We start from the raw sequence: 26,556 nt of genomic DNA on the forward strand, positions 1-26,556 counted from the left end.
TATACGGACTCTGTTGCTTTCCATAGTCCACTAACAGGCAGGCACAGAATGTACAGAAGTTCAGTTACAGTAGGCTAAACCCCTAAGGTTGAGTCTTATCAGCCTGAAATGAAACATTGTTAGCTTTTCTTTCTCCATAAGAGCTTAACCATTAACCAGTGACCTGAGATTGGCATGAGAGGTGAACTGAGGTAAATACCTAAAGTAGGCAGTGTTTGTTCCACAGCCACTCTCAGGGCAGGCTGTCAGGTTTCAGCTGTTTCATGCTTTATGGTCTGATTCCAGGAATTAATTGGCACAGGCACAGGCACACACACACACACACACACACACACACACACACACACACACACACACACACACACACACACACACACACACACACACACACACACACACACACACACACACACACACACACACACATTTTATTTTTATTTTGCATTACTTTGTTTCACACATCTGGAAAATGTTGAAACAAACTTAGTTTGTTAGTTAGCTTGTTGACTAAGCCGGGGTATGAATGAGATGGTTAGATGTAGGTTAGAGATGGGCTATGCCAGGTACAGTATGTACTCTATGCCATTCATACAGTAGTTTCTCCATATTTTTCACCGGATCAGTCCTGTAAGTCTGGCTTGTTGTTTCGCAACATCAACCAGCTGTCAGCTCATTTGTTTTACTGATAACATCACTCGGTTGAGTGGGGCAGAAATTACAGGTTGTTCTGAGTTCAGTTTAATTGACAGAACCTATCATCACGCACCTGCAATGTTGACAAGCTTTAAATAGGCAGCTTTTCCACACGGATGCCTGATGGAATAATGTTGATGAATGTTTGCTTAGCTGCTGTCAAAAAGATAAGCATGATGGACTCTAAGACAAACTTACCATAGATAATACATAGAACAAGAACGTCTATAGAAAGCATAAATGCAGCAGTTCTTTTTATGAGGCCAACAGCTAATATCAAAGTGAAGGATATTTACAAAATAATACACACTTATTTTATTTTACAAAAGAGCATTTCAAAATGTATGCAACAGGCACTTATAAGCCCACACACAATGGTAGAATGATAGATAGGGTAAACACATAAACATTTGTTCTGAATACAGTTCATTTTAAAGGGGGCAATCTGCAGTTCAAACAATAACTGTCATGGGCGTCGTAAGGATTGGACCAAGGTGCAGCGGGTAAAGTGCTCATCTTGAACTAAGCTCATGAGGCCTTATTAGGTTATATTCTTCAAGAATAAATGGGTATATATCATTAATGTATAAGTCCAAAAATGTATGTAGTAATGACATATTGTCCCTTTAAACTTGAATGAAAACTGCTCTGCCTCTGTTAATAACTGTTTATTTACAAACACAACCTACTACTCAAAAGCTTGGCTGGAAAACATCTGTGTTATGGCATGAGGCTCCAGATGCTTTGCATACAGTCTACTGTTGATGCCAGTGGGTTCACTGACTTTGTGGGAGAATGGAATGTGAGTCGTTGGTGATATTTGAATAATATTGGTTCACTGTCAATCTGAAGGGGCTTACTAACAGTAGTATAATATTAAATAACTGTAGCTCAGTTGGTAAAGCATGGTGCTTGCAACGCCAGGATAGGGGGTTTGATTCCTGGGACCACCTGTACATAAAATGTATGCCCGCATGTAAGCCGCTTTGGATAAAAGCATCTGCTAATTTCTTATATTCAAATTATAAATGTCCGGCTTTGATACAATAACAGGCTCTGTACTATATGTGTCCAATAAGTAAATCAATGTTAAATCTTCATTTTAATTGAACAAAAGGCTATCTGAATTAATAAGAGGTGCAATGAGAAAATACATCATTAATACAGAAGTCACTTTATCTTTGTTGAATGCTATGTTGATAATAACTATATACTGCGAAGTGAAATATTCTGAGAACAAAATCATAAATTATTCAAATGTTAAATTAAAACCATAATATCTTTGGACAAAAGAATGAGTCACTAAGGTGTCTATTTCTTATATACAGTAGGTTACAGTACACAGTCCATAGGAGCTCATTGGAGTAGACCGGTTGCTATAGAGCTGGCCTATCCCGCTCCAGTTCAGGTCATCACAGTGTAGGAATGTTCTCTATACCCATACATAGATAATATAGCATCCATAATCCTCTATGGCACTGTATATAACCAAGCAGTTCTACAGCCAACCAGTTTGAGAGATGGACAGGTGCTGGTTCAAGATGGGGCACGTTGATGCTGTGTACTTCAGTACAAATACATTTTGAAATGTTCTCGAAAGGATCTGACGTGGAAAGTGGAGGCTCGGGTAAAACAACAGTTTGGATGTACAGTATGTGCCCTCAGAGCAAATATATCACATTATTTGATCATCTACTGTTGACATTGTGAATGATGACGTATATCCTTTCTCTCAACTGGAGCACCTGTGGTGAGGGTATCCAGTTCTATACACTAAGTTGAAGTTACAACCTGACTTTCAGGCATACCCACTTAGAGAAGGCTGATGTGTGGCTTTACGTTCAGGTTCAAACTGTACACTCAGCATAAAAAGCATAAACTGTGGAAATATGGGGGATGTAGCCTAGAGGAGAATATTTACTTACTCTTCACCATTAGGCAAATCAAGTGGTAAGTTCTCTTAGTAGTTTTATCAATACCCCCTATTGACTTCGGTAATAAGCCCTGTGAAATGCTCAGTGTCTCTGCTCCACTGTTTGGGTCACTGCACCACCGATGTGCTCTGCCTCATGTTACAGTCAAGACAAAGGTCTGACCCCTGTATAAAGGTGAAACCTGAGATGCCCTGCTTCATTGCCATGGTGACCCGCTGAGCAACTCCTTCTGCTGCAAAGTGCTTGGCTCTGTCCTCTCCTCATTAGTTGACAGCGACAACACATGCCTGTTCAGTGTCCTCTCTGATATCACTTCCTGTGATGATTTCAGTTTTAGCCCCTCCTCTTCCTGTGACAACCACACTCTGAGCCTGTGAGTTAGTCGTCGTGCCAACCAAAGTGACAGTGTTTTGGAAAGGAGTCTGGGACAACAGTCCCAGCTGCCAATCACACGGTTCCTCCCGCTAGCGGTCCCATCCAGCTCACGTATCAGGCCTCCGAAGTCCCGAGGCAGGCAGTAGCGTGGGACTCCTCTGAGGTCCTTGGGGATGTCTCGACTGTGACAGAGGCCCTGGAAGTAGACAATGGTGAAGCCGTTCACCCTGCTTGCCCCCTGTCGTGCCCCCTGCAGACAGGACAGGGCAGCCCTGAACACTGGCCCTGTCACTGAGGAGGGCTCTCTCTCCTCTCTGCTCCTACTCTCTTTCCATTCCTCTCCTTTCTTCATTCCTGCTTGCTCCTGTTCCACTCTTGTTTTCTCAAGTTCTTCCATTTTTTCTCCTCCCCTTTCCCCTTGTTGCATCTCCTCTCCTTTACTCCCTCTTGTCTTTTTCCCCTCCCTCCTATCCCCTCCCTCCCTCTCTTCTCTCCAGCTCCTGTAGGATTCTTTAGCCACTGCACTCCATACGATCAGCACCTGGCCTCCTGCCTCTCTGACTGCCTCCCACTGTCCATACAGCCAGGGCACAGGGCCAAGCTCAGCTACCCCAGCCCAAGACCTCTCCACAGCCCCAGGACAAGCCCCAATGGAGCTCTGGGTCCACAAAGCCATGCGCACATCAGCACACAACTCCCCCTGTAGGAAGGAGGCCAAAGCGCACACGGCAGACACATGGGCTGACTGCTCTGAGGAACACACCAACAACACAGGCCTCTGGATGAATAGCCAACCTACAGGGAGAGAGAGGGGGGAGGCAGAGACACACACACAAAGACATATACAAAGAAGGAGATGGTCAAGGGAAGAGAGCGAGAGAGAGAGAGAGACAGACAGACAGACAGACAGACAGACAGACAGACAGACAGACAGACAGACAGACAGACAGACAGGCAGAGGGGGAGAGGGGAGAGGGGGAGAGGGGGAGAGAGGGAGAGGGGAGGGCGGGAGCGAGACAGAGAGAGACAGCGAGAGAGAAAGAGAGAGAGAGAGAGAGAGAGCGAGGAAGAGAGCGGGAGGGAGCGAGAGAGACAAAGACAGAGAGGGAGAGAGAGAGAAAGAGAGAGAGAGAGAGAGAGAGAGAGAGAGAGAGAGAGAGAGAGAGAGAGAGAGAGAGAGAGAGAGAGAGAGAGAGGGAGGGAGAAAGAGAGAGAGAGAGAGAGAGAGAGAGAGAGAGAGAGAGAGAGAGAGAGAGAGAGAGAGAGAGAGAGAGAGAGAGAGATGAGTATGGTGGTTGAGAGAGAAAAAAATACAGACAAACAGACGGACGGACGGACGGACAGACAGACAGACAGACAGACAAAAAAATATATTGGAAATGATTTGTATTTATTCACTGATTTCTCAATTATTTAGCTGATGATGGGCATTATGCCTTTGGAATTAAATCAATGGATTAAATTAAGTTTGTTAGGTTTGAAGGATAAGGTAAGACAGACAGACACAGACAGAGCAGATAGACACACAGATAGAGCAGATAGGTTAAGGATAGCACTCAATATTAATGCAATGTAATATGACTGAGGACACAAGAAGGGGCTACAAAGGTCTACCTACGTACAGTACAAGAAAAACTGACCTGTGACTCCCTTCTTGGTCACATAGCGGATGAGGCTTCCCAGCATTGCCACAGTAACCAGAAGTGTCAAGACTGCAACAGCATAGAGACCCCGTCTCCTGTTAGAATCTGAGGAGGCATATGAGGATACCATGTATAAGTGCTGGAAGGCACGTGTGTGTGTGTGTGTGTGTGTGTGTGTGTGTGTGTGTGTGTGTGTGTGTGTGTGTGTGTGTGTGTGTGTGTGTGTGTGTGTGTGTGTGTGTGCGCGCGCACGTGCGTGTGCGCATGCGTGCGTGTGTGTGCGTGGCTGAGGCTGAACTCACAGTCAGGACACAGTAGTCGCCTCCCATACTGCGCAGGATCTGACCGCCAGACCTTCAGAGATATAGAGAGCGTGAAATGGAAATAAAGAAAAAGTAAAAGTAAGATAAGAGATGCTTTCACGTAATACAAAAGCCATTGATAGTTAGGTCGTTCGTACCTGCACACATAGACCCTCAGTCAGGGATGATAAGGGCAGGTTCAGCTGTGTCTCTCTGGTGCCCCCACCCTGTAGAACAGAAAGCTGCACTCTTAACAACATGGACCAGCAGTGTCTATTAAGGTCAAGTTTTATTGTGACATATTCAAGTACAGTGAAATGCTTAACTTGCATGCTCTATCCAACAGTGCAGCAATCAAAACTAGTATAACTAATAAAATACAAAATATATAATAAAGAAAACACGAAAAAGTAAAGATAAACGCCCAAAGAATCACAAAATAGCACAGTTAGGTCGGAGCACGCAAGACAACATATTATAGAGGCTATTATGTCTCTATAATATGGTGATAGTTTCTTATCTTACCATGTTTACTAAGTAGATAGCTCCTCTGGACACACATCCTTTCTCCTGCCAGACACAGAGTTGTGCAGCAAAGGATGCTGGGATAGTGGAGGTGAGATAGACACGGAGACTTTGTGAACCAGGACCAACATTTGCCTCCCACTTAGACATACCTGAGGAAAGGAGGGAGGGATAGAGAGAGAGAGAGAGAGAGAGAGAGAGAGCAGAGAGAGGGAGAAAGAGAGGAGTTGAAAGAGAGAGAGATGATGTTTATGATATTAACAATATCAAGTGCAGTACTTCTATCACTGTGGTCTTGTGGTCTCTCACCTGGCTGGAATGGACAGTGGACATCATGGCTGCCTCTGAAGGAAAACTACAGAGAAGAGGGAGAGGGAGAGAGAGAGAGAGAGAGAGAGAAAGAGAAAGAAAGAGAGGGAAAGGGAGTGAGGGAGAGAGACATCAGTAACTGAAATCCACATGTATCATGTATCATACTGTTAACTATTGATATTAGACATACACTGAGTGCACAAAACATTAGGAACACCTTCCTAATGATGAGTTGCACCCCTTTTACCCTCAGAACATCCTCAATTCGTTGGGGCATGGACTCGAGAAGGTGTCAAAAGCATTCCGTAGAAATGCTGGCCCATGTTGACTCCAGTACTTCCCACAGTTGCGTTCAAAGACACTTGAATCTTTTGTCTTGCTCATTCCCCCTCTGAATGGCACACATACACAATCCAATTGTCTCAAAGCTTAAATATCCTTCTTTAACCTGTCACCTCCCTTTCATCTACACTGATTGAAGTGGATTTAAAAGGTGACATCAATAAGGGATGATAGCTTTCACCTGGATTCACCTGGTCAGTCTATGTCATGGAAAGAGTAGGACATAGTGTATATTGCTCAATGTGAGCAAGACAAAGGAGCTGATCATGGACTACAGGAAAAGGCGGGCCGACAAGGCCCCCATTAACATCGACGGGGCTGTAGTGGAGCGGGTCGAGAGTTTCAAGTTCCTTGGTGTCCACATCACCAACAAACTATCATGATCCAAGCACACCAAGACAGACGTGAAGAGGATACGACAACACCTTTTTGTCACGACTTCCACCGAAGTCGGTTCCTCTCCTTGTTCGGGCGGCGTTCGGCGGTCGGCGTCGCCTGTCTTCTAGCCATCGTCGATCCACTTTTCATTTTCCATTTGTTTTGTTTGTTTTCCATTTGTTTTCATTTTCCATTTGTTTCCCACTTGTTTTCCTACACACCTGGTTTTCATTTCCCCCATTAAGTGTTGTGTATTTAACCCTCTGTTCCCCCCATGTTTTTGTGTGGAATTGTTTGTTGTAAGTGCTTGTGCACATGTTTACTGGTGCGCGACGGGTTTTGTACCCATGTTTGTTATTTTTTATGCCGTTGGTTTTGCAATTAAACTGCTTCGGTTATTACCCAGTTCTGCTCTCCTGCATCTGACTTCCCTGCCACCAGTTACGCACCCCTTACACTTTTCCCCCTCAGGAGACTGAAAAGATTTGTCATGGGTCCCCAGATCCTCCAAAAGTTCTACAGCTGTACCATCGAGAGCATCCTGACCGGTTGCATCACTGCCTGGTATGGTAACTGATCGGCATCTGACCGTAAGGCGCTACAGAGGGTAGTGAGTACGGTCCAGTACATCACTGGGGCCAAGCTTCCTGCCATCCAGGACTATACCAGGCGGTGTCAGAGGAAGGCCCTAAGAATTGCCAAAGACTCCAGCCACCCTAGTCATAGACTGTTCTCTCTGCTACCGGACGGCAAGCGGTACCAGAATGCCAAGTCTAGGTCCAAGAGGCTTCTAAACAGCTTCTACCCCCAAGCCATAAGACTATTTACATTGCCCCCCCTCTTTTACACTACTGCTACTCTCTGTTGTTATCATCTGTGCATAGTCACTTTAATAATCATAGGCTGTTCTCTCTGCTTCTGCATGGCAAGCAGTACCACAGCGCCAAGTCTAGGACCAAAAGGCACTTTAACAGCTTCTACCCCCAAGCCATAAGACTGCTGAACAATTAATCAAATAGCCACCGATTATTTACATTTAACCCCCCCCCCCCATGTGTTTTTTACACTGCTGCTACTCGCTGTTTATCATCTATGCATAGTCACTACTTAATTACTTTAGTTAATTTGGTAAATATATTCTTAACTCTTTCTTCAACTGCACTGTTGGTTAAGCATTTCACGGTAAAGTCTACACATGTTACATTCAGCGCATGTGACAAATAACATTGACTTGATTTTATTGGCTTATACATTCTTACCTGCACACACATCTGAGGGTGTTTATCCACAGCAGAAACATAATAATTCTGTCAAGGATAGAGGGAAGAGATCAGCAGGATCATCATCATCTTCTTCTTCATCATCACCGTCATCATCAACACTCACCAGATCTCCCTTGTTCTCCATGTCCTCCAGTGTGGAGTTGAGGATGGGAGTGCATTGTGGTGTGTTTCTCTGGTGTCGCCAGCAGAGGGAGGCAGAGGGCTTCAGGTAAGCCGCAGGACACAAGGCACTCCAGGCTATGCTTGAACCCAACTCACCATTCAGAGTCACATTACTGGAGCCCCACACGTCTCTACCCCCTGGTGGTCAAACACAGACAGTGCACTGTGACTGATAGTGTGAGGACTGCATGGTCTGCTGGTTTGTCTGTGACTCATATTAATAATTGCTCCAGCAGAAAGCCCCTGCTATCCCCAGGTCTGATTCACTGGAAAATGTACAGGTAACAACACACACAGAAACTGAAGCTAATCATCAGCTACGGCATCTCAAGCAGGTCTAAGAGACAAACAATACATGAATAATCAGAGGTGTACTCAAATAAAATAAAATAAAATTGTTTTAGTCACATGCGCCGATTTCAACAGGTTACAGTGAAATGCTTACTTACGAGCCCCTAACCAACAATGCAGTTTCAAAAAAACAGATAAGAATAAGAAATAAGTCATTAAAGAGCAGCAGTAAAATAACAATAGCGAGACTATATACAGGGGGGCACCAGTACAGAGTCAATGTGCAGGGGCACCGGTTAGTTCAGGTAATATGTACATGAAGGCAGAGTTATTAAAGTGACTATGCACAGATGATAACAACAGCGAGTAGCAGTGGTGTAAAAGAGGGGGGGGGCAATGCAAATAGTCTCATGGCTTGGGGGTAGAAGCTGTTTAGAAGCTTCTTGGACCTAGACGTGGCACTCCGGTACCGCTTGCCGTGCGGTAGCAGAGAGAACAGTCTATGACAAGGGTGGCTGGAGTCTGAATATTTTTAGGGCATTCCTCCGACACCGCCTGGTGTAGAGGTCCTGGATGGCAGGAACCTTGGCCCCAGTGATGTACTGGGCCATTCACAATAACCTCTGTAGTGCCTTGCAGTCAGAGGCCAAGCAGTTGCCATACCAGGCAGTGATGCAACCAGTCAGGATGCTCTCAATGGTGCAACTGTATAACCTTTTGAGGATCTGAGGACCCATGCCAAATCTTTTCAGTCTCCTGGGGGGGAATAAGTTTTGTTGTGCCCTCTTAACGACTGTCTTGGTGTGCTTGGACCATGCTAGTTTGTTGGTGATGTGGACACCAAGGAACTTGAAGCTCTCAACCTGCTCCACTGCAGCCCAGTCGATGAGAATGGGGGTGTGCTCGGTCCTCTTTTTCCTGTAGTCCACAATCATCTCCTTTGTCTTGATCACGTTGAGGTTGTTGTCCTGGCACCACACGGCCAGGTCTCTGACGTCCTCCCTATAGGCTGTCTCGTCGTTGTCGGTGATCAGGCCTACCACTGTTGTGTCATTGCCAAACTTAATGATGGTTTTAGAGTCGTGCCTGGCCGTGCAGTGAGCACACACCCCAGAGGGGCCCCTATGTTGAGAATCAGCATGGTGGATGTGTTATTATCTACCTTTACCACCTGGGGGCGGTCCGTCAGGAAGTCCAGGATCCAGTTGCAGAGGGAGGTGTTTAGTCCCAGGGTCCTTAGCTTATTGATGAGCTTTGATGGCACTATGGTGTTGAACGCTGAGCTGTAGTCAATGAATAGCATTCTCACATAGGTGTTCCTTTTGTCCAGGTGGGAAAGGGCAGTGTGGAGTGCAATAGAAATTGCATCATCTGTGGATCTGTTGGGGCGGTATGCAAATTGGAGTGGGTCTAGGGTTTCTGAGATAATGGTGTTGATGTGAGCCATGACCAGCCTTTCAAAGCACTTCATGGCTACAGACGTGAGTGCTATGGGTCGGTAGTCATTTAGACAGGTTACCTTAGTGTTCTTGGGCACAGGCACTATGGTGGTCTGCTTAAAACATGTTGGTATTACAGACTCGGACAGGGGGAGGTTGAAAATGTCAGTGAAGATGTTACGTTCCCCAGCTTCTGCGTTGTTGTGGGTTTGTATGTGTTTATTTCAGGAAATGGCTTCCTGGATTCCCCCAAGCAGCTGATTGGTCAGCCCCATGGCAGATTGGAACTCTGATCCCGCCCTCTCATTAGGGGATACAGCTGTCGGCAGTTACAAACTCCTTCTGCAGCTGGATAAAAGCCAGTGTTCTTTTGTTAGGAGAGAGAGCTTCTTTGATGTCCTGTGTTGGTTGTTGCTCAGACAGTTTTTGTAAAGTATTTTGTAGCTGGTTCTGCTGAGGAATGTTTATGTCAAAAGGACTGTGTTTTGATTATTAAAATTGTTTGAATTATTCTGTTTCATTTGTTCACAGGGGGGAAGGTGAAGGCTCCTTGAGAGTGCTTAGGCAAGAGGCCTGCGGGCATACATATACCCGTAGTATGTACTCTGTCTATGCACACTAGGTAAGACCTGGGCGGACCACCCCCTATATTTTGGTTAGCGCGCCAGGTGGTGTTAAGGTTAGGTAAGTACTGGGAAGGTAGGAGAGGGGACTCTTTAACTTTACTTTCTTTGCTTTGGTTCTGTCCAGACCCTTTTCCCCACATTACCGTGTTTTAGGAAATAAATTCCCAGTAAACGGTAATATTCTCTGCCTCTGTCATCCTTACCCGCACCTACAATCACATAACTCCCCATGGAGTGAAAGAGGTGAGTGTAGCAGGGTGTTGCGTTCCCTCCTCCAAGAGGCGTGTATAACAGAAGACATTTGCCAGTTGATCAGTGCATGCTCGCAGTACACGTCCTGGTAATCCGTCTGTCCCTGCGGCCTTGTGAATGTTGACCTGTTTAAAGGTCTTACTCACATCGGCTGCGGAGAGCGTGATCACAGTCTTCCGGAACAGATGGGGTTCTCATGCATGCTTCAGTGTTATTTGCCTAGAAGCGAGCATAGAAGTAGTTTAGCTCGTCTGGTAGGCTCGTATCACTGGGCAGCTCTCGGCTGTGCTTCCCTTTGTAGTCTGTAATAGTTTGCAAGCCCTGTCACATCCGACGAGCGTCAGAGCCGGTGTAGTACGATTCGATCTTAGTCCTGTATTGACGCTTTGCCTGTTTGATGGTTCGTCAGAGGGCATAGCGGGATTTCTTAAGCTTCCGGGTTAGAGTCCCGCTCCTTGAAAGCGGCAGCTTTAGCTCAATGCGGATGTTGCCTGTAATCCATGGCTTATGGTTGGGGTATGTGCGTACGGTCACTGTGGGGATGACGTCATCGATGCACTTATTGATGAAGCAAATCACTGATGTGGTGTACTCAATACCATCGGAGGAATCCAAGAACATATTCCAGTCTGTGGTAGCAAAACAGTCCTGTAGCTTAGCATCTGTTTCATCTGACCACTTTTTTATTGACCTAGTCACTGGTGCTTCCTGCTTTAATTTTTGCTTGTAAGCAGGAATCAGGAGGATAGAATTATGGTCAGATTTGCCAAATGGAGGGCAGGGAGAGCTTTGTATGTGTGTGGAGTAAAGGTGGTCCAGATTTTTTTATTATTTTTTATTATTATTTTTTTCCTCTGGCTGCACATTTAACATGCTGATATAAATTTGGTAAAACGGATTTAAGTTTCCCTGCATTAAAGTCCCCGGCTACTAGGAGCAACGCCTCTGGGTGAGCGTTTTCTTGTTTGCTTATGGCGGAATACAGCTCAGTCAATGCTGTCTTAGTGCCAGCCTCTGACTGTGGTGGTATGTAAACACCTACGAAAAATACAGATGAAAACTCTCTAGGTAGATAGTGTGGTGTACAGCTTATCATGAGATACCCTACCTCAGGCGAGCAATAGCTCGAGACTTCCTTAGATATTGTGCACCAGCTGTTACAAAAATACATAGTCCGCCACCCCTTGTCTTACCAGACGACGGTGTAGCATATAACCAGACAGCTATATGTTGATAGTGTAGTCGTTCAGCCACGACTCCGTGAAGCGTAAGATATTACAGTTTTGATTGTCCCGTTGGTAGTTCAATCTTCTGCGTGGGTCATCTATTTTATTGTCCAAAGATTGCACGTTTGCTAGCAGAATGGAAGGAAGTGGGGGTTTATTCGATCGCCAACGAATTCTCAGAAGGCAGCCCGCCCTCCGGACCCTTTTTCTCCGCCTCCTCTTCATGCAAATCACGGGGATCTGGGCCTGTTCCCGAGAAAGCAGTATATCGTTCGCATCAGGCTCGTCAGACTTGTTAATGGGAAAAAAAGGATTCTGCCTGTCCGTGGTGAGTAATCGCAGTCCTGATGTCCAGAAATGATTTTGGTCATAAGAGACGGTAGCGGCAACATTATGTACAAAAGAAGTTACAAACAACGCAAATAAACTAATAAAAAAACACAATCGGTTGGGGGCACGTAAAACGTCTGCCTTCTTCTCCGGCGCCATTTTAGATTAGATACTCACCATCTAATGAGCCATTCACAAACGGGCAAACTGTGGTTCGCCTTGCGTCTAGGTGTGTGTAATATACCTGCAGGCATATGTACAGACAGTCAGACAGACAGGCAGAGAGACATGCAAGGACACTAACATGAGACATACTGTAGTTTTAGCCATGCAGTACTGTCACTGTCCATTGCACATTATTTGATCGTTATCTCTGCTCATTGTGATATGTCACTGAGTGAGACCTTCTTACCTGTACACAGACACAGGGTAGCAGGTAGGGGAAACTGAGAGTCACTGACCGATTCTGATTGGTGTTAATCTGGAGAGAACAACAGAATATTCATTGACAGATTATCAACCTACACTACTGGTCAAAAATACACCTACTCATTCAAAGGTTTTTCTTTATTTTTACTATTTTCTACATTGCCGAATAATAAAGAAGACAACAAAACTATGAAATAACACATATGGAATGGTTATAACCAAAAAAGTGTTAAAACAAATCAAAATATATTTTAAATTTGAGATTATTCAAATAGCCACCCTTTGCCTTGATGACAGCTTTGCACACTCTTGGCATTCTCTCAACCAGCTTCACCTGGAATGCTTTTCCAACGGTCTTGAAGGAGTTACCACATATGCTGAGCACTTGTTGGCTGATTTTCCTTCACTCTGCGGTCCGACTCATCCCAAAACCATCTTAATTTGGATGAGGTCAGGGGATTGTGGAAGCCAGGTCATCTGATGTAGCACTCCATCACTCTCCTTCTTGGTATAATAGCCCTTACACAGCCTGGAGGTGTGTTGGGTCACTGTCCTGTTGAAAAACAAATGATAGTTCCACTAAGCCCAAACGAGATGGGATGGCGTATTGCTGCAGAATGCTGTGGTAGCCATGCTGGTTAAGTGTGCCTTGAATTCGAAATAAATCACAGACAGTGTCACCAGCAAAGCACCCCCACACCATAACACCTCCTCTTCCATGCTTTAAGGTGGGAAATACACATGCAGAGATAATCTGTTCATCCACACCGCGTCTCAGAAAGACACGATTGGAAACAAAAATCTCAAATTTGGACTCCAGACCAAAGGACAAATTTCCACCAGTATAATGGCCGTTGCTCGTGTTTCTTGGCCCAAGTAAGTCTCTTCTTATTATTAGTTTCCTTTAGTAGTGGTTTCTTTGCATCAGTTTGACCATGAAGGCATGATTCACACAGTCTCATTTGAACAGTTGATGTTGATGTGTCTGTTACTTGAACTCTATGAAGCATTTATTTGGGCTGAAATTTCTGAGGCTGGTAACTCTAATAAACGTATCCTCTGCAGCAGAGGTAACTCTGGGTCTTCCATTCCTGTGGCAGTCTTCATGAGAGCCAGTTTCATCATAGCGCTTGATGGTTTTTACGACTGCACTTGAAGAAACTTTCAAAGTTCTTGAAATGTTCCGTATTGACTGACCTTCATGTCTTAAAGTAATGATGGACTGTCATTTCTCTTTGCTTATTTAAGTTGTTCTTGCCATAATATCGAGTGGCGCAGCGGTCTAAGGCACTGAAACTCAGTACTAGACGCATCACTACAGACACCCTGGTTCAAATCCAGGCTGTATCACAATCGGCTGTGATTGGGAGTCCCATAGGGCGGCGCACAATTGGCCCAGTGTCGTCTGGGTTTGGCCAGTGTAGGCCGTCTTTGTAAATAAGAATTTGTTCTTAACGGACTTGCCTAGATAAATAAAGGTTAAATTAAAATATATATATATATTTTTTTTTTACCAAATAGGGATATCTTCTGTTTACCACCCCTACCTTGTCACAACACAACTGATTGGCTCAAACCTATCAAGAAGGAAAGAAATTCCACAAATAAACTTTTAACAAGGCACACTTGTTAATTTAAATGCATTCCAGGTGACTACCTCATGAAGCTGGTTGAGAGAATGCCAAGAGTGTGCAAAGCTGTCATCAAGGCAAAGGGTGGCTATTTGAAGAATCTCAAATATAAAATATATTTTGATTTGTTGAACACTTTTTTGGTTACTACATGATTCCATATGTGTTATTTCATAGTTTTGATGTCTTCACTATTATTCTACAATGTAGAAAATAGTAAAAATAAAGAAAATCCAATGAATGAGTAGGTGTTCTAAAACGTTTGACCGGTAGTGTATGTTATAAACAACATTCACCTTTTTAACACACCGCTATACACGCACGCATGCACGCACGCACCCACACACACAGACACACACGTGCAAGCACACACACACACACACACAATACACACATGCAAATTAGCTTACAGTAAAAAGAGCAGAAAGGTTGGAGCATTCTGCATCTGTGTGTCTGTAGCACAACCTGGTGTATACATCAGATGAGAGAGCCGGTTGGTATATGTGGTCTCCAGTTGCTACTGTAACATTGAGGGATCGAGCCAGCTCATCCACAGACAGATCAAACTCTGGTACTGGATCTGAATCTGCATCACCTCAGACAGAGTCATAGTATGATTAGTATTATGTCATTCTCATCACATCACAGGTGAGGGAGGGGGATAAGTGATGGAGGTGAAAGGTGAGATTAGTACCTGGACAGATGTCCGCCTGTACGATGTACTTGTGCTGTCTCTGTGGTTTAGAGGACAAAGACACATACACCTCTCGCCCTGCGTCAGCAGGGAAACAGTCATACACCAACTCCCACTGGAAGGCAGCAGAGACACACACGCAGTAACATGATCAGAAGCACACTTTCATCATTCTACTGTGTGTGTGTGTGTGTGTGTGTGTGTGTGTGTGTGTGTGTGTGTGTGTGTGTGTGTGTGTGTGTGTGTGTGTGTCTGTGCGTGCATGCATGAAAATATCAGATCTTACCACAATCACGTAGCCAATGTCATGGGGATGTAAGCGCTTAATGTTGGTCTTTCCTACTATGATGGGTCGAAACGGGTCACTCCACTTAAAATAAAAATGAATAAAGTGAATTTTATTTTATCCATCTATCTTATCCTTTTTAACTCTTCCTAAAGAATACTGAAAGGGAGAGAGGTTCCATTTCAAGAAATTTTACCTGTAAAGTGTCATTATTGACTCCATTTTTTATCGAGATGGTTCTGGGAGTTCTAGTTGACAGCTCCAGGTATTTAATGGTCAGTGTCCCAGTGAAGTCTAGAGGAACACAGAGGACAGATGAAAGAATTATGGCAGTAAAGGTAGAACGAGAGAAAGAGAGGAAGTCAGGTTAAGGAAGAAAGATATAGACTGAAACAAACACAAGGCCAGAGAAAGGGAGACTGAGACTTTAGATAAGAGGATGGATGGAGGAAAGTTCTAAAGGGGATGAGGATGGTGCGGAGAGACAGAGATTGGTTGTGGATGGTAAACAGTCTTACCTGCCGCTTTCATTCTGACACGTACATGGACACAGGCAAAACAGGAGCCTTGTGATGGAGAGAACCCGAGAGTGGACAGACTCAGCTGAGGAAGACTCTGAAGGTTCCAGTTTGAACCTACAGAAAAAAATACAGAAACACAGAACATACGGACACTCAAAACAATATACGCAGTAAAATAAGTATACAAGTGAAGTCTGAAAATGCCAAATAAATGGTTCCTCTCCATATTGTGTACAAAATGAGTTATCCCATAGGGACCATGGCCTGAAGTAACACTTACCATTTTGGTATTGAATCTATTGTGGAGAAATAGAGAAAGAAAAGGAGGAAGAAAAAAAGACTGGGTTAGTGAAGTGAATCTTGATGCAGGACAGGTTCACATAGGCTAATCAATTTCCAATACATTATTTCTATTATATACAGTCTGAGTATAATGTCTATGTTGCATATTAATTACATTATGTCCATGGTGGTGGACCCCAAAGATGGTATGAATTAGTCCCTTACCTCGGTGACAGTTAGTCTGGCGCGTGTTATCTCCTCAGAGGCGCACAGGAGCCGCAGCAGGAAAAACAGGAGCAGGAGCACAGCAAGGGCATGTCCATTCCCGCGTCTCATCATCATGACGGATGACCACTAGCCTACTCACAACAGAGGCACTTGTAAAAAGTCACGGCGTATCCAATGTTGCTTGAACAACTTTGGCCCTAGGGACAAAAAAACGCAAATGCGCTAAAAAACGGCAGAACGACAGACCACACTCAAGACGTTTAACCTTACGTGCATATTAAAATCAACGAAATGAAATCCAAGAAAACGGAAACGTAGCCTACTGATAAGTTCCAGTGCTATGTTGTTTTGTCTGTTCCCAATAAGAACGGTAAAAAAAATGACTCATTAAAAATTGTTCCATGCGTATTAAGTTGTGTATTGAGTGAGTGAGTGAGTGGGTAGTTCAGTACAGCTCCACCTTTCCAACTGCCTCAGACAGTGTGTACTCGTTTGATATTTATTTTTACGAACAACGAGGAAATATCAGTCAGGCTATGCTAAGAAATACTTATTTTTTAACGCGACATCGAGAAGGAAACGTGTATTGGCAAACATAGCAGTCCCCCTTGCACAGTCACTGCTCTGTTAATCATAAATACCGCATCTTTTCTTTAACAGACCTTGGTTCAAATGCTATTTAGTGTAATTCAGTAACTTTCTAAGACATTTGGAAGTAAGGGTGTGTTCGTAAATTCACTCAGGAGTGCCAGAGGCGTTAGTAAATTCAGACTGTTGTCAGATTGTCCGTTCGTAAATTCAGAGCGTTTCAGCTCTCGGAGCGTTCAGAGCGCGCAGCGCACTGGACGCGCTGGCCGAGGATTATGGTTGATCCGAGCGTTTTTACCTAACAACTGGCATCAAGCACACAAGCTAACTGACCAAAGTTGGCTAGCTTGCTAGCTACTTCCAGAAACAAACGAGAGCCCACCTCACTCTGACCATTTTACTCACCCTATCAGAGCTGGTTAAGCTGTTTTCATGTTCTCTAGAGCGTTGGTGACTGTAAGTGTGCTGCTGGCAACAATTTAATAACGTTTTTTTTTGCCTACATTTACTGACACTAGGTCATATCCAACGAGTGTTGCACGGTTGTAAATTATTCAGTTATTCTGAGCTCTTGCACACATCACATCAACACCATTATCCCAGAAACCCTAGACCCACTCCAATTTGTATACCGCCCAAACAGATTCACAGATGATGCAATCTCTATTGCACTCCACATTGTCCTTTCCCACCTGGAAAAAAGGAACACTTATGTGAGAATGTTATTCATTGACTACAGCTCATTGACTACAGCTTAGAGTTCAACACCATAGTGCCCTCAAAGCTCATCACTAAGCTAAGGATCCTGGGACTAAACACCTCCCTCTGCAACTGGATCCTGGACTTCCTGACGGGCTGCCCCCAGGTGGTGAGGGTAGGTAGCAACACATCTGCCACGCTGATCCTCAAAACTGGAGCTCCACAGGGGTGCGTGCTCAGTCCCCTCCTGTACTCCCTGTTCACCCACGACTGCATGGCCAGGCACGACTCCAACACCATCATTAAGTTTGCAGACGACACAACAGTGGTAGGCCTGATCACCGACAACAACGAGACAGCCTATATGGGGAGGTCAGAGACCTGGCCGGGTGGTGCCAGAATAACAACCTATCCCTCAACGTAACCAAGACTAAGGAGATGATTGTGGACTACAGGAAAAGGAGGACCGAGCACACCCCCATTCACATCGATGGGGCTGTAGTGGAGCAGGTTGAGAGCTTCAAGTTCCTTGCTGTCCACATCAACAACAAACTAGAATGGTCCAAACACACCAAGACAGTCGTGAAGAGGGCACAACAAAGCCTATTCCCCCTCAGGAAAATTTGGCATGGGTCCTGAGATTCTCAAAAGGTTCTACAGCTGCAACATCGAGAGCATCCTGACTGGTTGCATCATTGCCTGGTACGGCAATCGCTTGGCCTCTGATCACAAGGCACTACAGAGGGTAGTGCGTACGGCCCAGTACATCACTGGGGCTAAGCTGCCTGCCATCCAGGACCTCTACACCAAGCGGTGTCAGAGGAAGGCCCTAAAAATTGTCAAAGACCGTAGCCATCCCAGACATAGACTGTTCTCTCTACTACCGCATGGCAAGCAGTATCGGAAGGCCAAGTCTAGGACAAAACAGCTTCTCAACAGTTTTTACCCCCAAGCCATAAGACTCCTGAACAGGTAATCAAATGGCTACCTGGACTATTTGCATTGTGTGCCCCCCCCCCCTCAACCCCCCGAACCCCTCTTTTTACACTGCTGCTACTCTCTGTTTATCATATATGCATAGCCACTTTAACTATACATTCATGTACATACTACCTCAATTGGGCCGACCAACCAGTGCTCCCGCACATTGGCTAACCGGGCTATCTGCATTGTGTCCCACCCACCACCCGCCAACCCCTCTTTTACGCTACTGCTACTCTCTGTTTATCATATATGCATAGTCACTTTAACCATATCTACATGTACATACTACTTCAATCAGCCTGACTAACCGGTGTCTATATGTAGCCTCGCTACTTTTATAGGTGGGCGGTAGGTAGCCTAGTGGTTAGAGCGTTAGACTAGTAACCGAAAGGTCGCAAGATTGAATCCCCGAGCTGACAAGGTAAAAATCTGTTGTTCTGCTCCTGAACAAGGTAGTTAACCCACTGTTCCTAGGCCGTCATTGAAAATAAGAATTTGTTCTTAACTGACTTGCCTACTTAAATAAAGGTAGAAAAAGAAAAAAAGAAAAAGACTCGCTACTGTATATAGCCTGTCTTTTTACTGTTGTTTTATTTCTTTACTTACCTATTGTTCACCTAATACCTTTTTTGCACTATTGGTTAGAGCCTGTAAGTAAGCATTTTGCTGTAAGGTCTAGACCTGTTGTATTCGGCGCACATGACAAATAGAATTTGATTTGATTTGAGACTAGAGTGCTCTGAAATCAGAGTAGATGGCCAGAGTGAATTTACCAACGCACCCTAAATATTTGAATATTTTTTTATTTTATTTGATGTGGAAATACAAATATTTAAATACTCTCATGCATTTGAACCTGGTCTGTTTGGTTATAGCATTTGACAATGTTTGGAAAGAAGTATTTGAAAATAGTTTCAGATAGTATGCTGTTTATAGAAAATGATTTGAAAAAACTTCAGGTTAATATTCAACCCATGCCTGCAGCAGCCTCTGGTATGGCTCATGTGTTGTTTTTCCAATGAAGCAATAAGGCACGAGGAGGTGTGGTATATGGCCAATATCAAATCAAATTTTATTGGTCACATACACATATTTAGCAGATGTTATTGCGGGTGTAGCGAAATGTTTGTGTTCCTAGTTCAACAGTGCAGTAGTATCTAACAATTGACAACAATACACAAATCGAAAAGTAAAAGAATGGAATTAAGAAATATATAAAACATATTAGGACAAGCAATGTCGAAGTGGCATTGACTAAAATACAGTAGAATAGAATAGAATATAATACAGTATATACATATGAGATGAGTAAAGCATTATGTAAACATTAAAGTGACAAGTGTTCCATTATTAAAGTGGCCTTGAGATAGAAGCTGTTTTTCAGTCTCTCGGTCCCAGCTTTGATGCTCCTGTACTGTCCTCGTCTTCTGGATGATAGCGGGGTGAACAGGCCGTGCTCGGGTGGTTTATGTCCTTCATTATGTTTTTGGCCTTCCTGTGACATCGGGTGCTGTAGCTGTCCTGGAGGGCAGGCACTGTGCCCCCGGTGATGCATTGGGCAGACGGCACCACCCTCTGGAGTGCCCTGCGGTTGCAGGCAGTGCAGTTGCCGTACCAGGCGTTCATACAGCCCGACAGGATGCTCTCAATTGTGCATCTGTAAAAGTTTGTAAGGGTCTTAGGGGCCAAGCCAAATTTCTTCAGCCTCCTGAGGTTGAAGAGGTGCTGTTGCGCCTTCTTCACCACACTATCTGTGTGGGTGAACCATTTCAGATTGTCAGTGATGTGTACGCCGAGGAACTTGAAGCTTTCCACCTAGGTGCTTACTCCCTCTGCTGTTTCCTTTAGTCCCAAATCAGCTCCTTTGTTTTGTTGACATTGAGGGAGAGGTTATTTTCTTAGCACCACTCCGCCAGGGCCCTCACCTCCTCTGTGTAGGCTGTCTCGTCGTTGTTGGTAATCAGGCCTACTACTGTTGTGTCATCTGCAAACTTGATGATTGATTTGGAGGCGTGCCTGGCCACGCAGTCATGGGTGAACAGGGAGTACAGGAGGGGGCTGAGCACGCACCCTTGTGGGGCCACTGTGTTGAGGATCAGCGAAGTGGAGTTATTGTTTCCTACCTTCACCACCTGGGGGCGGCCCGTCAGGAAGTCCAGGACCCAGTTGCACAGGGCGGGGTTCAGACCCAGGGCCCCAAGCTTAATGACGAGCTTGGAGGGTACTATGGTGTTGAAGGCTGAGCTATAGTTAATAAACAACATTCTGACATAGGTATTCCTCTTGTCCAGATGGGATAGGGCAGTGTTTTTGGTTTGGGTAGGTTTTAATAGTCACTGTGGGAACAACATCCCCTATACATTTCCTGATGAATTCAGTCACCGTGTCCGTGAAAACGTCAATGTTATTCTTAGAGGCCACCCAGAACATATCCCAGTCCACGTGATCAAAACAATCTTGAAGCATGTATTCTGATTGGTCAGACCAGCATCGAATAGACCTTAGCATGGGTACTTCCTGTTTTCTGCCTATAGGAAGGAAGGAGCAGAATTGAGTCGTGATCTGATTTGTCGAAGGGAGAGCGGGGGAGGGCCTTGTAGGCATCTCGAAAAGGTGAGTAGCAGTGATCTAGTGTTTTTTCCTAAGAGAGTACTACAGTCAATGTGTTGACAGAACTTCGATATCGTTTTCCTCCAATTTCCTTTGTTAAAATCACCATCTACAATAAATGCGGCCTCAGGATATGTGGTTTCCAGTTTACATAAAGTCCAGTGTAGTTCCTTGAGGGCTGTCGTGGTATCGGCTTGAGGGGAAATATACACGGCTGTGACTATAACCGAAGATAATTATCTTGGGAGGTAATACGGTCGGCATTTGATTGTGACGTATACTAGGTCGGGTGAACAAAAGGACTTGAGTTTCTGTAAGTTATCACAATCGCACCATGAGTAGTTAATCATGAGAGGTGAGATCTTTATTCCTGTCTACGCGTTGAACTGAGAACCCAGCTGGCTGTATGGACGAAGACAGTATATCCCAAGAGAGCCATGATTCCATGAAACAGAGTATGTTACTGTCCCTGATGTCTCTCTGGAAGGAGATCCTCGCCCTGAGGTCGTCTACTTTATTGTCCAAAGACTGAACATTAGCGAGTAATATACTCGGAAGCGGTGGATGGTGTGCCTGCCTCCTGAGTCAGACTAGAAGTCCACTCCGAATACCTCTTCTCCGCCGGCGGCATCTGGGATAAGTTCAATGCCCTGGGGGGTACGAACAAAGGATCCAATTCGGGAAAGTCATATTACTGGTCGTAATGCTGGTGAGCTACTGCCGCTCTAATATCCAAAAGTTATTTCGGGCTGTATGTAATAACAAAAAAACGTTCTGGGCTAATAATGTAAGAAATAACAAAAAATATATATAATACTGCAAAGTTGCTTAGGAGCTAGAAGCAGAGCTGCCATGTCTGTCGGTGTCATCTTGTGTCAATGCAGAGTGCCTGGATACAGCTCTTAGCCGTATACCACAAACACCCGAAGTCCCTTATTGCTATTATGAACGGGTTACCAATGTAATTAGAGAAGTAAAAATATATATTTTGTCATACCCATGGTATACAGTCTGATATACCATGGCTGTCAGCCAATCAGCATTCAGGGCTCGAACCACCCAGTTTATAATGTTATATAGACTGTTGGTTGTTTAGCAACAAAACTGAGTCATGCACAACTATGGGCCAACACAGACAGGGTTGGCGTAGATTGTTGACAATATGTATGCTATATTTCATCTTCAATGTTTATTGATAACATAAATACATTTGCACAATGAACACTTGTTGTCTCTCAAATACATCATTACAGTTATTGGTTAGCTAGCTAGCTAATTTTAGCCAGTTAAAACACCTCAAAACAAGATATGGTATCAATATGAAACGAGCTGAATTGAGCCACTTACGATTCCCCAGATGGCAGTTTCTTGTCATTTTTGCTAGCAATCTCACCATCCAGAATCACAACAACATGCTGACTTCTGCCCCTGGAAGTGCACACATTGTTTTCGTGAGGTCAGCTAACCAACCCATCTATAGGTCTTCTAACAATATATGATGTGTGGGTTTCTGTCTATTAGTTTTTGTACAGAAATAGTCCGATTTTTTTCAATTCTATCTCTCTTAAACACACGCTATAACGTGTTAATTGTTAACTGTAGTTGATGGCAAACAGGGTCTCTAACTGGGTCAAAGTGTCACGCCCTGACCTGAGAGAGCTGTTTTTCTCTGTTTTGTTAGGTCAGGGTGTGATATGGGGTGGGCATTCTATGTCATTGTATTTCTTTGTTTTGGCTGAGTATGGTTTCCAATCAGAGGCTATCGTTGTCTCTGATTGGGAATCATACTTAGGCAGCCCTTTTTCCCTCCTTCAGTTGTGGGATCTTGTTTTTGTACAGCTCAGTAAAGTCTGCAGAACGTGACGTTCGTTTTCCTTTGTTGTTTTGATTTAGTGTTCTGAGTTATAGTAAATATTTATCATGATTGTCACACAAAGGTTTCATAGTGGTGCTGATTGTCACAATACAGTGCATTCAGAAAGTGTTCCCTTCCCTTTTTCCACATTTTGTTACGTTACAGTCTTATTCTAAAATTGATTAAGTTAATTGTTTTCCTCATCAATCTACACATAATACCCCATAATGACAAAGCAAAAACAGGTTTAGAAATTTTTGCAAATGTATTAAAAATAAAAAACAGAAATACCTTATTTACAAAAGTATTCAGACCCTTACCTATGAGACTCGAAATTGAGCTCAGTTGCATCCTGTTTCATTGATCATCCTTGAGATGTTTGTACAACTTCATTGAAGTACACCTATGGTACATTTTATTGATTGGAAATTATTTGGAAAGGTACACACCTGTCTATATAAGGTTCCACAATTGACACTGCATGTCAGAGCAAAAACCAAGCCACAAGGTCGAAGGAATTGTCCGTAGACCTCAGAGACAGGATTGTGTTGAAGCACAGATCTAGAGCTGGCCACCCAGCCAAACTGAGCAATCGGGGGAGAAGGGCCTTGGTCAGGCTGGTGACCAAGACCCTGATGTTCACTCTGAAAGAGCTCCAGAGTTCCTCTGTGGAGATGGGAGAAACCTCCAGAAGGACAACCATCTCTGCAGCACTTGTGGTGGCTAATTTCTGCATTACCAAATGAGGAGAGTTACAAACTTCACACACAAGTCAGTTATACTTAAAACAACATCTTTAATAATTAAGATGCTTTTGCAAAAGCACTTGACCTTCAATGAACCATTGAAAAGTGATTACACAAAAGTACAAAGATATTTTATACCCAGACCCACCCCTCTCAATGTACATGACGAACAACAGATCTTAGGAACAGTTCACAAAGGTTAAATTCTGTATGAAAGATATCTATAAAACATAGCAGACGGCAACTGCTGTATGAACAGTGTTCATTGTATAGACCAGTATCTGGTCCTCCTACCCCAAACCGGAACCGTCTCTCCCTGGTACGGTATAGAACAGAACCATTAGCTCATCCAATGGCATAAATCAATTGACAACTCTAGATACTCCCATCTCAAGTAAACCCCCTCTTGACTCCACTCCTGGACAAGCTCACTGAGGGGAGTGAGCCTCCAGGTCATACACTATCCCAGGATAAGTGCAAGATCTAGAGAGAGGACATACAATGGTCCCAGACACTACCATACACCTCCCCACAACATAGAAAAGGAGGGAGTGACTTGCGCACAGACATGCGTGGAGACAAGTAATTGGTTCCCCATTAATCACGTCATCCCTTCACATGGTTTAAGAATAGGTAAAGACACATTCACATATGAAGACAATGTTTCATTCTGACTTCTCCCCTCTCTGGGCCCCAAGTGACTGAGCCCTAGCTAAGGGAAAAGTACAACTGTCAACACCAGAGTCCAAAGGGCACGCCATCCTAATGACAAGTATCTCACATAAGCATATTATACAAATAAAACATCTTAATTATCTATGTTACCCAACTAATTCTGATTCATCCGCCACACACTCCACCAATCAGGTCTTTATGGTAGAGTGGCCAGATGGAAGCCACTCCTCAGTAAAAGGCACTGTAATGATGTGCGCTGAGAGTCGGAAAGCAAGTTCAGGGAGTGAGGGTTTTAATAAGTAAAGGTAACATAATATAAATCAAGAAAACACAAACAATGCACAGACATGACACAGAAACAGAAACAATGACACCTGGGGAAGGAACCAAAGGGAGTGACATATAAAGGGCAGGTAATCAAAATGAAACTAAGATTGAACTCTTTGGCCTGAATATCAAGGGGCACATCTGGAGGAAACCTGGCACCATCGCTACGGTGAAGCATGGTGGTGGAAGCATCATGCTGTGGGGATGTTTTTCAGCAGCAGGGTCTGGGAGACTAGTCAGCATAGAAGGAAAGATGAACGGAGCAAAGTACAGAGAGATCCTTGAGGAAAACCTGCCCCAGAGCGCTCAGGACCTCAGACTTGGACGACGGTTCACCTTCCAAAAGGGTAACAACCCTAAGCACACAGCCAAGACAACGCAGGTGTGGCTTCAGGACAAGTCTCTGAATATCCTTGAGTGACCCAGCCAGAGCCTGGACTTGAACCCGATCTAACAGCTCTGGAGAGACCTGAAAATAACTGTGTAGCGACGCTCCCCATCCAACCTGACAGAATTTAAGAGGATCTGCAGAGAAGAATGGGAAAAACTCCCCAAATATAGGTGTGCCCAGCTTGTAGCGTCATACCCTAGTTCCAACAGCTAGGAGACAAACACTGTTGAGGGCTTTCAGACACCCAACTCTTTGAGTTTCACTTCAGAATAGGCTATTACTGCTGTGAGAGAACATTACAACATAACATCACAGGCTTACGCTCTAAGTTTTCCACACACACACACACACACACACACACACACACACACACACACACACACACACACACACACACACACACACACACACACACACACACACACACACACACACACACACACGCACATAAAACTGTGGTGGAAATGGTAGCAGGGTGTATGTTTGCATAGAGAGATCAAAGAACTCATGAACTGTCAGATGAAGAAAAACAACAGTGTCGACATCCTGAGCTTATCTCTCATGTCATCTGTCCTTTCACCAAACTACTGGGTGATATCTATCAGTTCTTCCAGCCCCCACTCATCCTCCCTATGACTGTAAACAGGAGTGGGGGGTTTAGGGCAGAAAACAGAGATCTTCAGAGAAGTGGGCTGTCTAGTTATCTCTGAGTCTTTAGCCTGAATGGAAATACTAAGGGAAGTTAAGTTGAGTGGGTGATCTGGGTGGCTGGGGATATTTAACCTGTGAAGTTGAGTTGAGTGGGTGATCTGGGTGGCTGGGGGATCTTTAACCTGTGAAGTTGAGTTGAGTGGATGATCTGGGTGATCTTTAACCTGTGAAGTTGAGTTGAGTGGGTGACCTGGGTGGCTGGGGGATCTTTAACCTGTAAAGAAAATATGACACGCATATGCCCACACATGCTGATAAGAAACAATATGCAGGGCATGGGGGGACACGTCTTTGTGATTTCTACTGTGATACATTGCATGTGGCTACAAGTCCATCCCTACTTATCGAAAAGATAATCTGAATGTCCCTGAAAGACTGTGTTTTGAAAGACTGTAAATCTGACATGATATAGTGGGCCTAGAGTGAAGGAATCCCTAGTGTTAACAGGAAATGCTAACTAGTTGTACCAGCTCCAATGGCCTAGTTTAGACGTCCTGTCATCTCTCAGTGCGTCAGTGTGTGAGTGACAGGCAGACAGAGAGAGAGAGACACACAATGAAAGAGGTCAGGGGAGTGTACTGTATGTTAGGCATGCACTGGGCAAAAAGAGTCCATTTCAACTGGAGAAACAAAGAAGTGAGAAGCTGTTCAGAAAAGACCTAAAATAAGTTAACGCAAAACTGAGTAGCTAGCTAGCTAGCTAACAACAAAATTGCCTTCCTTTCAGGCAAAACATTTTTACCCCCTATCAAGCCTCAAGGGGACAGCTAACGTTTTAAAAAGGTT

At 44.3% G+C, this 26,556-nt stretch overlaps 1 protein-coding gene across 4 annotated transcripts; it reads right to left on the reverse strand.

Moving 5' to 3' along the window:
• Positions 1 to 1,782: 1,782 nt before the first annotated feature.
• LOC106566619 (interleukin-17 receptor C) lies at positions 1,783 to 17,464 on the reverse strand. 4 transcript variants are annotated; one of them, XM_045693051.1, is made up of 18 exons: positions 17,178 to 17,464; positions 16,182 to 16,381; positions 15,955 to 15,970; positions 15,672 to 15,788; positions 15,350 to 15,447; positions 15,154 to 15,237; positions 14,868 to 14,982; positions 14,584 to 14,768; positions 12,526 to 12,594; positions 12,291 to 12,357; positions 7,891 to 8,087; positions 7,764 to 7,811; positions 5,782 to 5,827; positions 5,473 to 5,624; positions 5,106 to 5,174; positions 4,948 to 4,999; positions 4,643 to 4,750; positions 1,783 to 3,797 (listed from the first exon to the last, which is right to left on the reverse strand). In XM_045693051.1, exons 2-18 carry the CDS (start codon positions 16,296 to 16,298, stop codon positions 2,824 to 2,826), a joined length of 2,514 nt encoding a protein of 837 aa, XP_045549007.1. In that variant the 5' UTR covers positions 16,299 to 16,381; positions 17,178 to 17,464; the 3' UTR covers positions 1,783 to 2,823. The 4 variants fall into 4 exon arrangements, with proteins under 4 accessions (XP_045549007.1, XP_013990287.1, XP_045549008.1 ...); XM_014134812.2 differs by having other exon boundaries at positions 16,182 to 16,315; positions 17,178 to 17,422; XM_045693052.1 differs by lacking the exon at positions 17,178 to 17,464 and adding an exon at positions 16,455 to 17,070 and having other exon boundaries at positions 16,182 to 16,315.
• Between the last annotated feature and the right edge of the window lie 9,092 nt (positions 17,465 to 26,556).

This window comes from Salmo salar, chromosome ssa13 (genome assembly GCF_905237065.1).
Source record: "Salmo salar chromosome ssa13, Ssal_v3.1, whole genome shotgun sequence".
NCBI lineage: Eukaryota > Metazoa > Chordata > Actinopteri > Salmoniformes > Salmonidae > Salmo > Salmo salar.